The sequence below is a fragment of the Talpa europaea genome, assembly GCF_964194135.1.
Source record: "Talpa europaea genome assembly, chromosome: 9".
Lineage (NCBI taxonomy): Eukaryota > Metazoa > Chordata > Mammalia > Eulipotyphla > Talpidae > Talpa > Talpa europaea.
This window is the reverse complement of record NC_140076.1, coordinates 76,768,059-76,782,247: the sequence shown is the minus strand read 5'-3', so window position 1 is coordinate 76,782,247 and position 14,189 is coordinate 76,768,059. Positions and strand designations below refer to the sequence as shown.

Here is a 14,189-nt window from a genome sequence, read left to right as displayed (position 1 = left end):
CTCAGGTGAGGAAGGATTTCTAAGCAGGGGCCTGAGTGTAAGAAGAAGGGGCTGTGTTGTGATGTGTGAAGAGAGATTCAGGCATAGTTGGCAGTACCAGGCTGAGTGAAGTCTAAGCTTTGGGGAGGTGAGGCCCACCAAGAGGAAGCCTGAGAATGGGGTTTCAGAGCCTGGTCAGGAGAAGAAGGTTCCAAGTTCTGACCTCCTTCCTTACATCCCTCTACTCTGCTCAAGCCCCCAGGTCTGCAGGCACGATGGAGGACAAACGCAACATCCAGATCATTGAGTGGGAGCACCTGGACAAGAAGAAGTTCTATGTGTTTGGCGTGGCGATGACAATGATGATCCGCGTCAGCGTCTACCCATTCACCCTCATCCGCACTCGGTTGCAGGTTCAGAAGGGCAAGAGCCTCTACCATGGGACCTTTGATGCCTTCATCAAGATTCTGCGAGCAGACGGGGTAACCGGCCTCTACCGGGGGTTCCTGGTCAACACCTTCACCCTCATCTCTGGCCAATGCTACGTCACCACCTATGAGCTCACCCGGAAGTTTGTAGCTGACTATAGCCAGAGCAACACAGTCAAATCGCTGGTGGCTGGTGGCTCAGCCTCTCTCGTGGCTCAGAGCATCACAGTGCCCATCGATGTGGTCTCCCAGCACCTGATGATGCAGCGAAAGGGTGACAAAATGGGTCGTTTCCAAGTGCGTGGGAACACAGAGGGACGTGGGGTAATTGCCTTTGGCCAAACCAAGGATATCATCAGGCAGATCCTGCAGGCTGATGGGCTTCGAGGCTTCTATAGAGGTTACGTGGCTTCCCTGCTTACGTACATCCCAAACAGTGCTGTCTGGTGGCCCTTCTATCACTTCTACGCAGGTAAACAGGGGCCAGGGGAGTAGGGTGGAGGCTGGGTTTATGAGTGGGGTTGAGATACTATTCTCTCTGTGTTGGATGGCACATTGAATGGGAGCATGGGTCAACCATTCAGCCAAAGTTTGTTTCCAAATTCAAAGATGATTGATACCTGGTTCTTGCCATCGAGGAGCTCATAATAAAGTGAAGGGGGAAGTCACACAAAGTAGATGGCTATAGAGTGCCTCCCCGGTGGCGCAGTGGTTGAGCGCTGGGTTGTGAAGCTGCCCACAGCCTCTGCAGCACCGGTTCAATTCCCGGCTGCTCCCCGGCCACCAGAGGAGGGTCCCACATGGCGCACAGACCTCTCCTGCCGCCCGCTGCTGCCCTCAGCACTATACTTCGGTCCTTCTGCCTGTTCTGCTCCCTGCTCTGATGCTGGTGAATTCTCTCACCATCCCGCGCTTCTGACTATACCCAGTGCTTGTATAAATAAATAAAATAAATCTTTAAAAAAATAAAATAAAATAAAATAGAGGCACTTGTGGTTAGTTTATTTAAAAAAAAAAAAAAGTAGATGGCTATAGAAATAGAGGTTGTACTTGGTGCCGTGAGGGTTTGTGGAATACTGGCAGAGAACTGGAAGATGGGGAAAGAGACAATTCATAGGACTTTTGGGATTTGAAGATAAACTTGATGGAGCTTTTGAGTTGGGTGCCTTTCCTCAGCATTGTTAAATTCAAGATGTGATATAAACTTGGACCTCTACACTCCTATAATGCATTTTGTTATAAGACATTTTACTTTTTAAGTATTTTTTTTTTAATTTTTTTTTTTTTTATAGAGGCATGCTTTATTTAGTTTGTTTGTTTGTTTATACATGCACTGGGTACAGTCAGAAGCGCGGGAGGGTGAGAGAATTCACCAGAGCCAGAGCAGGGAGCAGAACAGGCAGAAGGACCGAAGTACACTGCTGAGGGGAGCAGCGGGCGGCAGGAGAGGTCTGCTCGCCATGTGGGACCCTCCTCCGGTGGTCGGGGAGCAGCCAGGGATTGAACTGGCGCCGCAGAGGCCGCGGGCAGCTTCGCAACCCAGCGCTCAACCACTGCGCCACCTGGGAGGCCCTAAGTATTTCTTAAAAATACTTAAAAACCTTGAGTCAAAAGGTTTTGAGAGCTGCAACAAGTGTACTGCAGATTTCCTTCTGAAAGGGCATATACATCACCAAGGGCAGGAGCTGTGTATTGGCTGCCCTGTGACATCCACAGCCTTGAGCAGTCTACACCTGCATCACCCCTGCTCCTGGCCCTTCACAGTGTGCATTTTGTCCCATCCCATCTGGAACTTTCCTGACCAAATTTTGTAACGACTTCCTAACCTATAATCATTACTTCTCTTGCTTTCCTATTTTTCTCCCCCTCCCCTCACCGGCCTCATTATGTTGTTTCCCAACATAAACATCCAATGTTAAAAAAAAAAAAAAAAAAAACTTTCCTAGGAAATGTAAGCATTTTCTCTGTTTTAGCCCTTTTCTCCTCATTTGATTTCATTTAAATTGTAGTTGTATGATTCTGATATATCCAAAATCTATTTCTGTTACAGACTAGAGCCTGCTCAGAGCTCTGGACAGACAGTCTGACTGCTAGTGCATGTGTTTACATTGGAGATTTTATTCAATTAACCATTCTTTACCCCAGACAAATGTTCCTTCTCATGTCAGTGCCTATGTCATTCTCCAAATCACTGAGACTGAAGTCTTGGAAATTGTGCTTGGCCACCCTCTCTTCCTTGTCCCACATCTTGACCCCCAGAGTGACTTTCCATTACCATTGCTTCCTAGAGACCGTGCCTCTGTTACCTCCTTCTGGAATGCATCAGCCTCAAGCTGTCCCCTCTATGTCTCTTCCTGCTACTCCTGCACACAGCTATAACAAAATCACTTTCTTTTCTTATTTTTTAAAAAATTTTTTTTAAAGATTTATTTATTTATACATACAAGCACTGGGATACAGGCCAGAGGTGCTGGAGGTGGGAGGGTTCACCAGAGACAGAGTGGGGAACAGAACAAGCAGATTGATTGAAATACACTGCTGAAGGCCTCCCCTGGTGGCGCAGGTGGTTGAGCACCGTCCTGTGAAGCTGTCTGCAGCCTCTGCAGTGAAGGTTCAATCCTGGCTGGCCGGCGATGGTCCCACATGGCTTAGCAGACCTCTCCTGTCATGCCTGCTCCTCCCCTCAGCAGCGTATTTCATCAGTCTGCCTGTTCTGTTCCCTGCTCTGTCTCTGGTGAATCCTCTCACCCTCCCGCGCATCTGGCCTGTACCTCGATTCTTGTATAAATAAATAAATCTTTAAAAAAAAAAAAAAAGAAATACACTGCTCAGGGGAGCAGCGGGCGAGTCAGGAGAGGTCAGAGGTCTGCTGCACCATTTGGGTTGCCCCCTGGCCGGGGATCGAAATTGGTGCTGCAGTGGCTGCGGATACTTTCATAGGTTGCGTCTTAATGCCTTGCGCCACCAGGGAGGCCCTCTTGGGTTTCTTTTAAGATTTATTTTAGGGCTTCTCCTGGTGGCGCAGCGGTTGAGCGCTGGGCTGTGAAGCTGCCTGCAGCCTCTGCAGCGCCGGTTTGATCCCCGGCTGCTCCCCGGCCACCTGACGGAGGGTCCCACATGGCGCGCAGACCTCTCCTGCCGCCCGCTGCTCCCCTCAGCAGTGTACTTCGGTCCTTCTGCCTGCTCTGCTCCCCGCTCTGGCTCTGGTGAATTCTCTCACCCACCCGCGCTTCTGACTATACCCAGTGCTTGTATAAATAAATAAATAAAATTTAAAAAATTAAAAAAAAAAAGATTTATTTATTTTTGCATACAAGAGCTGGGGTGTAGGCTAGAGGTGTTGGGGGGTTGGTGAGAGAATTCACCAGAGACAGAGTGGGGAGCAGAGCAGGCAAATCTACTGAAATACACTGCTGACGGGAGCAGCAGGCGAGACAGGAGACGTCTGCTGCGCCATGTGGGTTAGCTCTCTGGCCAGGATCAAACTCTGCGGATAGCTTCATAGTGCTGAGTCTTAACCCCTTGCGCCACCAGGGAGGCCCCTAACGGAATCACTTTCTAACCCTAGTTGTGATATTGAGTGGCTGCCCCTGCTAGCTGAGTAAAGTCCACATGCTTTGGCCTGATGTCATGCTCCCTTCACAGTGAAACCTGCTGCTTCACTGTGAATCACCTGTGCCATTGCCACGGTCCCCCAGCCAGGCGTCACCTCTGCCCCTCAGCTATGTTCCTGGCATCCCTCTGTCCCGGTGCCTTCTGGGTTCATTGAGCCCTGGTGAAATCATGGCTTACCTTAAAGTGCTCCTGTTGCTGCTTCTCCCAGGCTCTCCGTAGAGCCTTTAACTGGAGATCTTTCCCTCCTTTCCACCCAGTGACGAAGCTTACGTCTTTCATAAGGCAGGTAGAACATTTGCCTTGATGTCACTTGTTTGTGCCATATCTCTTCTACTAGTGGGAAGGTTCTTTAAAAAAAAAAATGCAGGGGACTCTTGGTGGCACAAGGGGTTAAGACGCAGCACTATGAAGCTATCAGCAGCTACTACAGCATGAGTTCGATCCCCGGCTGGACAGGGAGCTAGCCACGTGGTGCAGCAGAACTCTCCTGTCTCACCCGCTGCTCACCTCAGCAGTGTATTTCAGTCAGTCTGCTTGTTCTGCTGCCCACCCTGTCTCTGGTGAATCCTCTCACTCCTGAGCACCTCTGGCCTGTACCCCAGCTCTTGTATGCATACATAAATAAATCTTCAAAAAATGCATTTTTCCCCAGCTTTATTGAAATGTTATTGACTGGAGAGTTCTTGGAAGGGTCGAGGGGAGGAGCCTAACATTTATTGAATGCCCATGATGAGCCAGTCTCTGTGCCCAGACCTTGCATCTCCCTCATTATTTTGTTCTCACAACAACCCTATGATTTGTGTGTCCTCATAGGATATTTTCCCTGATGTACCAGTTTAGTTTTGTTCCCTTTTTATATGTTCTCATGAAACCACACAACAGTCTCCTACTAGGCTGCAGCTTCTGTGAGCACAGGGTCCTTGTCTGGTTATGTTCACTATTGTTCCTCCCAACTTGTGACTCAAGGTTTGGTAATTAGCAAGTGCTCAGTGGGTATTTGTTGTTGTTGTTTTTTTTTTTTTAAGATTTATTTATTTATTTATACAAGCACTGGATACAGTCAGAAGCGCGGAAGGGTGAGAGAATTCACGAGAGCCAGAGCGGGGAACGGAACAGGCAGACTGATGAAATACACTGCTGAGGGGAGCAGTGGGCGCGGCAGGAGAGGTCTGTCGCACCATGTGGGACCCTTGCTGGTGACCGGGGATCAAACCAGCGCTGCAGAGGCTGCGGGCAGCTTGGAAGCCCAGCGCTCAACTGCTGCGCCACAGGGGAGGCCCAGTATTTCTTATTTGAACGAGTAGATTGGCTCTTGTTACCCTTTTTTTTTTTTTTTTTTAGAATAAATGATTGTATTTTCCATTTTATTTTATTTATTTCCTTTCAAAGATCCATTCATCTATGCATACAAGAGCCTGGGGTACAGGCCAGAGGTGTGGATGGTGAGAGGATTCACCAGAGACAGAGTGGGGAACAGAACAGGCAGACTGACCGAAATAAACTGCTGAGGGGAGCAGCGGGCAAGTCAGGAGAGGTCTGCTGCACCATGTGGGTAGCTCCCTGTCTGGCCGGGGATCAAACTTGTGCTGCAGAGGCTGCGGACTGCTTCACAGTACATTATTCAACCCCCTGCGCCACCAGGGAGACCCTCTTATTACCCTTTTTGCTTAAAATCTGCTAATGCTGCTGGGGCCTTCTCGTGGCACAGGGGTTAAAGTCTCAGCACTCTCCGGGCCTCCCTGGTGGTGCAAGGGGCTAAGATGCAACCTATGAAGCTATCTGCAGCCACTGCATCATGAGTTCGATCCCCGGGCAGGGAGCTACCCACATGGCACAGCAGACCTCTCCTGACTCGCCCAATGCTCCCCTCAACAGTGTATTTCAGTCAATCTGCCTGTTCTGTTCCCCACTCTGTCTCTGGTGAATCCTCTCACCCCCCACACCTCTGTCCTGTACCCCAGCTCTTGTATGCATAAATAAATAAAACTTTTAAATAAATGAATGAATGAATGAATGAATGAATGAATAAATAAATAAACACAGCTCAATCCCCGGCCAGGGAGGTGACCCCCATGGTGCAGCAGACCTCTCCTGATCTGACTCGCCCACTGCTACCCTCAGCAGTGTATTTTGCTCAGTCTGCCTGTTTTGTTCTCCACTCTGTCTCTGGTGAATCCTCTTACCCTCCGGCACATCTGGCCTATACCCTGGTTCTTGTATGCATGGATAAATAAATCTTTTTTTTTTTAAAAAAAAATCTACTATTGTTGCCATCTAGACACTTAGAGTAAAATCTAATGCTTCCCACGGTCACTGTAGGTGTTCCTGTCTACTTCTCCAGCCCATCTCATGCTGCGCTCTCCTTCACTGCCTGGTCTTCCTCACTGCCTCTCTCTCAGTTCCAGACACATACCAAGTGCTTCTCCTGCGAGACCTTTGCAAATAATGTTCTTTCTGACTGGAATATCCTTTTGTGTGGCTGGGTACTTCTCCAGCTTCTGGCCTTAGCTTACACATTACCTTTGCAAAGACTACCCTTTTGGAAAGAGGGCTCTTTCTATTTTCTTTTTTTAGTCCCTTGTTTCCTTCATAGCACTTGTCATAATTTGAAATTATTATATCTATGACTTCCAGCTCTTTCATTTTAGATTTAAGTTCCATGAAGGTATTTTCCTGTCCATTTCTAAGTTTTTATGGCTAGTGTTTACCTGGCATCTGGTAAGCATTAAGTAAATATTCATTTGTATTACTTGTCCAAAGTCATTTAACCAGGAAGAACTTTTTACCAGGTCAGCCTGGGTTTATCTTCTGCCTTAATAAGCATTTGCTCAATGAATAGAGGAGAAGGAAAGACAAAGGGCTTTGTTCCCCACCCTCTTGCCTTTATTTTTTCGTTCTTCCCCTAAACCCCAGGAATTGGAGTCTGAGTCCTGCTGCCGATGGCAGGTCTGGGGGCAAGTGCAGACAGGCACATGAGGCTGGCAGTGCCAGTCTGGATGTTACCTGCTAGTGATTGCAAAATGCTTTCTGAGAAGAAACAAGACTCCCAATTCACTTTGTTTCTGTTTGTGTGCGGACCCTGGGGAAGAGGGTGATGGAAGCCGAGGGAGAGGTGCTCTGGCCAGGCTCAGGGAAACTGGAGACCTGCACTCTGCCCTGCCAGCGCCCACCTTCTACTTGTCCCCTACTCTTTAGTTTCCTGACCACAAACTGCCAAAATGAGAAGTCTGAAAACAAAATTCTTAAAGATATGGTGGCTGAGGGTCTCCCCGGTGGCGCAGCGGTTGAATGCTGGGTTGCGAAGCTGCCCGCAGCCTCTGTGGCGCCGGTTCGATCCCCGGCTGCTCCCCGGCCACCGGAGGAGGGTCCCGCATGGCGCACAGACCTCTCCTGCCGCCCACTGCTGCCCTCAGCAGTGTACTTCGGTCCTTCTGCCTGCTCTGCTCCCCGCTCTGGCTCTGGTGAATTCTCTCACCCTCCCACGCTTCTGACTGTACCCAGTGCTTGTAGAAATAAATAAATAAATCATAAAAAAAAAAAAAAGATATGGTGGCTGAATTGTAAAGCGAAAACTGAAGGACTCTGCGATGATAACCTGTTTTACATCCAGTCTCACTCACTGTGGCTTCAAGGCCCTCAGCGACTTACATCTTGGACCCTACCTGCTGCGCCTCCCTTCATTGGCTCTGCCCTGTATACTGACCTTGAAGACTCCAGGCATGCTCCTGCCTCAGGGCCTTTGATAGGATTTTTACCTTTGCTTGAAAAGCTCTCTCCACAGATCCATGTGGCTTGCACACACCTCCCTCAGATTTTATCTTCTTTTTTTTTTTAAAGATTTATTTATTTATGCATACAAGAGATAGAGTGGGGAGCAGAACAGGCAGACTGAGTGAAACACACTGCTGAGGGGAGCAGTGGGCAAGACTGAAGAGGTCTGCTGCGCCATGTGGGTTGCTCCCTGGCTGGCTGGGGATTGGACTTGTGCTGTAGAGGCTTTGGATTGCTTCATAGTGCAGTGCTTTAACCCCTTGTGCCACCAGGGAGGCCCCCAGATTTTATTTTCTTGAAGAGGACTTTCACAACTCTTTTTTTTTTTTAAGATTTATTTATTTATGCATACAAGAACTGGGGTATAGACCAAAGGTGTGGGGAGGGCGGGGAGAGGATTCACCAGAGACAGAGTGGGGAGCAGAACAGACAGATCTACTGAAATACACTGTTGAGGGGAGTGGCGGGCAAGACAGGAAAGGTCTGCTGTGGTCATCTCCCTGGCCGGGGATTGAACTCATGCTGCAGTGGTGGGTGATAGCTTCATAGTGCTGAGACTTAACCCCTTGCACACCATGGAGGCCCCACAACTCTTTTACGTAGTCACCTCCACCCTTGCTGTTCTCCTATCTTCCTTTCCTGCTTTATTTTTTTTTTTAAATAATGTACTTTATTTTTTTTTTAAGGTTTATTTTTATTTATTTATTTTATTGATTTATACAAGCACTGGGTACAGTCAGAAGCATGGAAGGGTGAGAGAATTCACCAGAGCCAGAGCAGGGAGCAGAGCAGGCAGAAGGACCGAAGTACACTGCTGAGGGGAGCAGCGGGCGGCAGGAGAGTTCTGCGCACCATGCGGGACCCTCCTCTGGTGGCGGGGGAGCAGTCGGGGATCGAACTGGCGCGAGCAGCTTCGCAACCCAGCGCTCAACCGCTGCGCCACCGGGGAGGCCCTCCTGCTTTATTTTTTTATAGTTTTTTTTTTTAATAGAGGCATGTTTTATTTATTTATTTATTATATTTGTTTGTTTTGTCCACACATGCACTGGGCACAGTCAGAAGCGCGGGAAGGCGAGAGAACCCACCAGAGCCAGAGTGGGGAGCAGAGCAGGCAGAAAGACCGAAGTACACTGCTGAGGGGAGCAGCGGGCGGCAGGAGAGGTCTGCGCGCCATGTGGGATCCCCCTCCGGTGGCCGGGGAGCAGCCGGCGATCGAACTGGCGCCTCAGAGGCCGGGGGCAGCCTCACAACCCAGCACTCAACCGCTGCGCCACCGGGGAGGCCCTCTCCTGCTTTATTTTTTATATCTAGTTACCATATATCACCTCCTGACATAGTCACACATTTTGTTTTTTGTTGTTTTTTTTTTTCAAAGATTTATTTATGCATACAAGAGCTGGGGTGTAAGCCAGAGGTGCGGGGGGTGAAAGACAGAGATAGTGGGGAGCAGAACAGGCAGTTCTACTGAAGTACACTGCTGAAGGGGCAGCAGGCGAGACAGAAAGGGCCTGCTTTGCCATGTGGATTACCTCCCTGGCCGGGATTGAACTTAGGCCATCAAGGTAATAGCACTGAGACGTAACCCCTAGACCACCAGGGAAGCCCTGTAATTTTTTTTTTTTTTTAATATTCACATGGTTCAGAAGTCAGTAGGTAGGAAAAGGGATGCACGGAAGCACCCACCTGCTGGAGTGGCCCAGTTCTTAATATGTCCTTAGACACATTGTGATAATAAGTGCACATGTAAGGAAAGAATTAAGTGTATGTTCTCTAGTTTGTGAGTTGAGAGGAGCAGAACACAGGCATAATAAGATTTTTACATCAGGATTTCTGTCAGATGAAAGCTGTCAGCAAGCTAAGTGATTTTGAAATCCCCTTCTCCAGAGCAATCTTGTCCTGTTCAAAATGGGTGATATGGTGGTGCAAGGGGTTAAGCACAGCACTGTGAAGCTGTCCACAGCCTCTGCAGCATGAGTTCGACTCCCCGCCGGCCAGGGAGCTACCCACATAGCACAGCAGACCTCTCCTGCCTCACCTGCTGCTCCCCTCAGCAGTGTATTTCAGTCAGTCTGCCTGTTCTGTTCTGTCTCTGGTGAATCCTCTCACCCTCCACACCGCTGGCCTGTACCCCAGTTCTTATATGCATAAATAAATAAATCTTTAAAAAAAAAAGTAGGTGATAATGTTGGAGATGATTTCTGGATGGGAGCTTAGATTTGTAATTTTTGTTGGTATAGATGGAAGCAGATGAAAGAGAAAACAGGGGCTGTGGGGCCTAAGGTGGTTAAGGAAGGAGGATTTGTTATCAGGGGGAAGGACAACTGGTAGAAACAACGTGAGGCCAGCCAGGGTGATACCTCATGTCTTGAGACAATGTCTTTCCTTTGATTCCAGAACAGCTCTCCCACCTCTGTCCTAAGGAGTGTCCTCACATTGTCTTTCAAGCCATCTCCGGGCCCTTGGCCGCAGCCACTGCTTCTATCCTCACCAATCCCATGGATGTGATCCGAACCCGAGTGCAGGTAAGAGCAGTTTCCTTCCCCACTTTCCTCTCAGATTAACCATCAGAAGTGTGATCTTTGGCCCCTCCCCCATGTCCCCATCCTTTTTGTGGCCCTGTAGTCCAGTTAACTTTGTCCTGGTCATCCAAGCTCCTTCTTGCAGTTACTGTTGCTGTTTACAGAAACCAGCAGGGCACTTGGGAGCACCTAGGATATTTCTCATCCTCTCTGCTACATTGCAGACCTCTACTTCTTTACTTGCCTGTGTCTCTAAGAATTCTTGCTAGTTCCTTCCAATCTTAATCCTATTAGCAGAGCCTGCCAGTCACCCTTTCCTTACCTGTAGGTTTGTGATTACTAGAAACATCTATTTCATTTAATTTCCCAAGTCTGTCTGGTTTCTCCACTAGGCTGTGGGATCTCTCAGACAATGAGAGTGACTGTCCTTAAATTGTGCTGTGTGGACTCAGCAAAAATACTAACTTGGGTGCTACTGTCCAGAAATTAAAGTCCCTGTCTTCAGTCAACTCAAGGACAGTTACACAGCACCTAGACCCAGGAGGTGGGCTCTGAATGATGATGTATAATATATAAGTGGTAGATTGTACTATCCGTGGGGGGGAGGGGGTCTTTGACATTTGATTTAGGCAGCTTAAGAGGAAAGGTTAGCAACAAGATGTCCAGGCCAGTGGGGTCATTGGGTTGTGATGAGGGCAGGGAAGGAAAATAACTTTTTTTAAAGATTTTATTTATTTTTGCATAGAAGAACTGGGGTATAGGCTAGAGGGGCAGGGGTGAGGGGATTCACCAGACAGAGTGGGGAGCAGAACAGGTTGATTTACTGAAATACACTGCAGAGGGAAGCAGCAGGTGACAGGAGAGGTCTGCTGTGCCATGTGTGGGTTAGCTCCCTGGCCAGGGATCAAACTAAGGCAGAAGCAGTCATAGCGCTGGAAACTTAACCCCTAGGCCACCAGGGAAGCCCAAGGAAAATAACTTTAACGAGTTGGAGGTGAGGTCAGATTCCCTGGTACCAGATGATAGGATGGGGTGGCTCATAAATCGTTATTTTTATCTCTAGAAAAGACCTGCCTCATTCCCTCCCCCCACCTCCATTTAAAAATGAATAAATTGACACCTGATTGGTTTGCAAATAATAAAACTCACAGGTTCTGTCCCTATTGTCTCCTGAGCCTTGTCTGGGTGTTCCAGCAGGAGATCCAAGGGGAAAGACAGGCCACTGTTTTGAGGCCCTCCGAAGCTAGAGGAGACAGAGTGCACGTGAGGAATGGAGGCGTGCTTGGAGAGCCTGGGCGGGGCTGTGGATGAGTGGGAGGGTTGGGGAGCAGAGGTGATGGGATGAGAGCATTGTGAAGGAGTGTGCTGAAGGGCACAGGGAGGCGTGGAGCACCGCAGTGAAGGCCACAGCGGATAGGAGAGGTATGATCAGGGAGTACATCGCCTGCATTGGCTGAGGGTCGGAGGGAACATCTCTAAAGGTGTACTTTGGTGGCAGGGAGTGTGGCAGGACTGTTGAGAGAGAAGAGCGGTGAGCTCTTACCTAGCAAAGCTTCCAGTATGATAAGGAAGAGAGGCCACAGGGTGCATGGGAGACAACAGGGTCAGAGGGGAGGCTCTAACTGGAGTTTCAGAGGGGTTGAGATAATTAGAATCAAAATCACTATTTGAGGGCCTCTCTGGTATTGCAAGGGGTTAAGTCTCATCATAATGAAGCTATCCACAGCCACTGCAGCATGTTTGATCCCCAGCCAGGGAGCTGACCCACATGGCACAGCTGACCTCTCCTGACTCGCCTACTGCTCCCCTCAGCAGTGTATTTTATTCAGTCTGCCTGTTCTGCTCCCCACTCTGTCTCTGGTAAATCCTCTAACCACCCGCCTTGGCCAATACACCTCTGGCTTATTCCCCAGATCTTGGATGCATAAATAAAAAAAAAAAAATCTTTTTTAAAAAAAAATCACAATTTGGGGGAGCTGTAGAAGACCTTAGAGATGGTTTAATCCAGCCTTCCCAAGACTCGTGCTATATGCTTACCTGCTGACAATAACAATAGCTGACATTTATTTATTTATTTAAGGTTTGTTAATTAATTAATTTATTTATTTATTTATTAAGGATTTATTTATTTATTTATACAAACACTGGGTACAGTCAGAAGCGCGGGAAGGTGAGAGAATTCACCAGAGCCAGAGCGGGGAACAGAGCAGGCAGAAGGACCGAAGTACACTGCTGAGGGGAGCAGTGGGAGGCAGGAGAGGTCTGCGCGCCATGTGGGACCCTCTTCCGGTGGCCGGGAGCAGCCGGGGATCGAACCGGCACTGCAGAGGCTAAGGGCAGCTTCGTAACCCAGCGCTCAACCGCTGCGCCACTGGGGAGGCCCTTAAGGTTTATTTTTTTAAATGCATATAAGAAATGGCATATAGGTTAGATAGATTAGAGGTACAGGGGCTGAAGTTTGAGAGGATTCACCAGAGACAGAGTAGGGGGCAGAACAGACAGATCTATTAAATATACTGCTGAGGGGAGCAGTGGACGAGACAGGAGAGGTCTACTGCACCATGTGGGTCACCTCCCTGGCCCTGGATCAAACTTGGGCAACAGTGGCTGCAGATAGCGCTGACTTTAACCCCTGAGCCACCAGGGAGGCCTCTATAGTTAACATTTATTCAATGCTTACTGTCTACTGGACACTCTTCTTATTCAAGAATATTCTTTTTTACTGGTCAGATGGCATTGGTCAATTATCACTGTTTTATATTTGAGGAAACTGAATGCAAAGAATTAAATAGACTGTGGACCAGAATTTAAACCTGGGCAGTGTGCACCAGAGTCCATCTGCAGTCACTGTGGTATACTGTCCCTCTGGCTGTTCCTTCCGACGCCAACCTAAGGCAGAGGGAGATCGCGCAGAGGGGCTCTAAGTGCGGGCCGCAGCCCTCCACTGTGCTGACTTTTCCAGGTTGAAGGCAAGAACTCCATCATCCTGACTTTCAGACAGCTGATGGCAGAAGAGGGTCCTTGGGGCCTCATGAAGGGCCTGTCAGCCAGAATCATCTCAGCGACGCCCTCCACCATTGTCATTGTGGTGGGCTACGAGAGCCTCAAGAAACTCAGCCTTCGACCTGAGCTGGTGGACTCAAGGCACTGGTAACAATGATAGGGAGAAGCCTGCTGCTTCCCAATACTACCTGGGTCAGGGGTGGAGTGGGGAGGAGAGAATCCTCTCCAAGTGCCCCCACCACTGACCTAGCCCTGTCCGGGGCAGGTGGCCTGTCTGGGACCGGGACAGAGACTTTGAACTGCTCTTATGGAAGAGGTTCCATACCTGGATTCCCTGCCTTCATTATTTTTAATTCTTTTGCCAAACTGGGCTCCTTCACTCAGTCCCTGTACTTAGTCCTGCCCTAAGGAAACCCACCCTCACTCCCAGTCCCACTCCACCTGCCCTCTTCACACTTCTGGCTTCTGCCTCCAGCTGTATCCCTCAGATCCTGAAAAGAGCTGTATATAGAGCTTGCTGACTACTGCTAGTTTTTCCTCTGGGGCTCCCAGCCTACTTTCCAAACAGCCCACCCTGCTTCATCTCTTAGGCTTGCTCATTTTTATTTTGGGACTGAAATGCCCATCAGACTACTATGCTTGTCCCTGCCACTGGAGGCAAGGTGCCAGACACTTTTGCATAGGGAATAAGAGAAGCATAAACTTCTGGTTCTCTGGAACACTAGTCTTCCTTTGGAGAGTTACTAGGTTGGGGAGAAATGTGGGTACTTTATTTTGTGGATTTTTTTAACACATGTGAATCAGGCTACTTGTCTTACTCCTGCTAAAATGCCAGTCCTGCAGTCAGAGCCCACCTGTCCCCCGTACATGTGGA

The 14,189-nt window shown here is 48.8% G+C and overlaps 1 protein-coding gene across 3 annotated transcripts; it reads left to right on the top strand.

Moving 5' to 3' along the window:
- Window positions 1–245: 245 nt before the first annotated feature.
- Window positions 246–13,466, top strand: SLC25A44 (solute carrier family 25 member 44; the record flags this gene model as incomplete). Of its 3 annotated transcripts, none has more annotated exons than XM_084242642.1 (3): window positions 246–879; window positions 10,188–10,315; window positions 13,275–13,466. In XM_084242642.1, the coding sequence occupies 3 exons, from the start codon at window positions 255–257 to the stop codon at window positions 13,464–13,466; spliced, it is 945 nt and encodes a 314-aa protein (XP_084098768.1). The 3 variants fall into 3 exon arrangements, with proteins under 3 accessions (XP_084098768.1, XP_084098767.1, XP_084098766.1); XM_084242641.1 differs by having other exon boundaries at window positions 10,164–10,315; XM_084242640.1 differs by lacking the exon at window positions 13,275–13,466 and having other exon boundaries at window positions 255–879; window positions 10,193–10,212.
- Window positions 13,467–14,189: the final 723 nt, after the last annotated feature.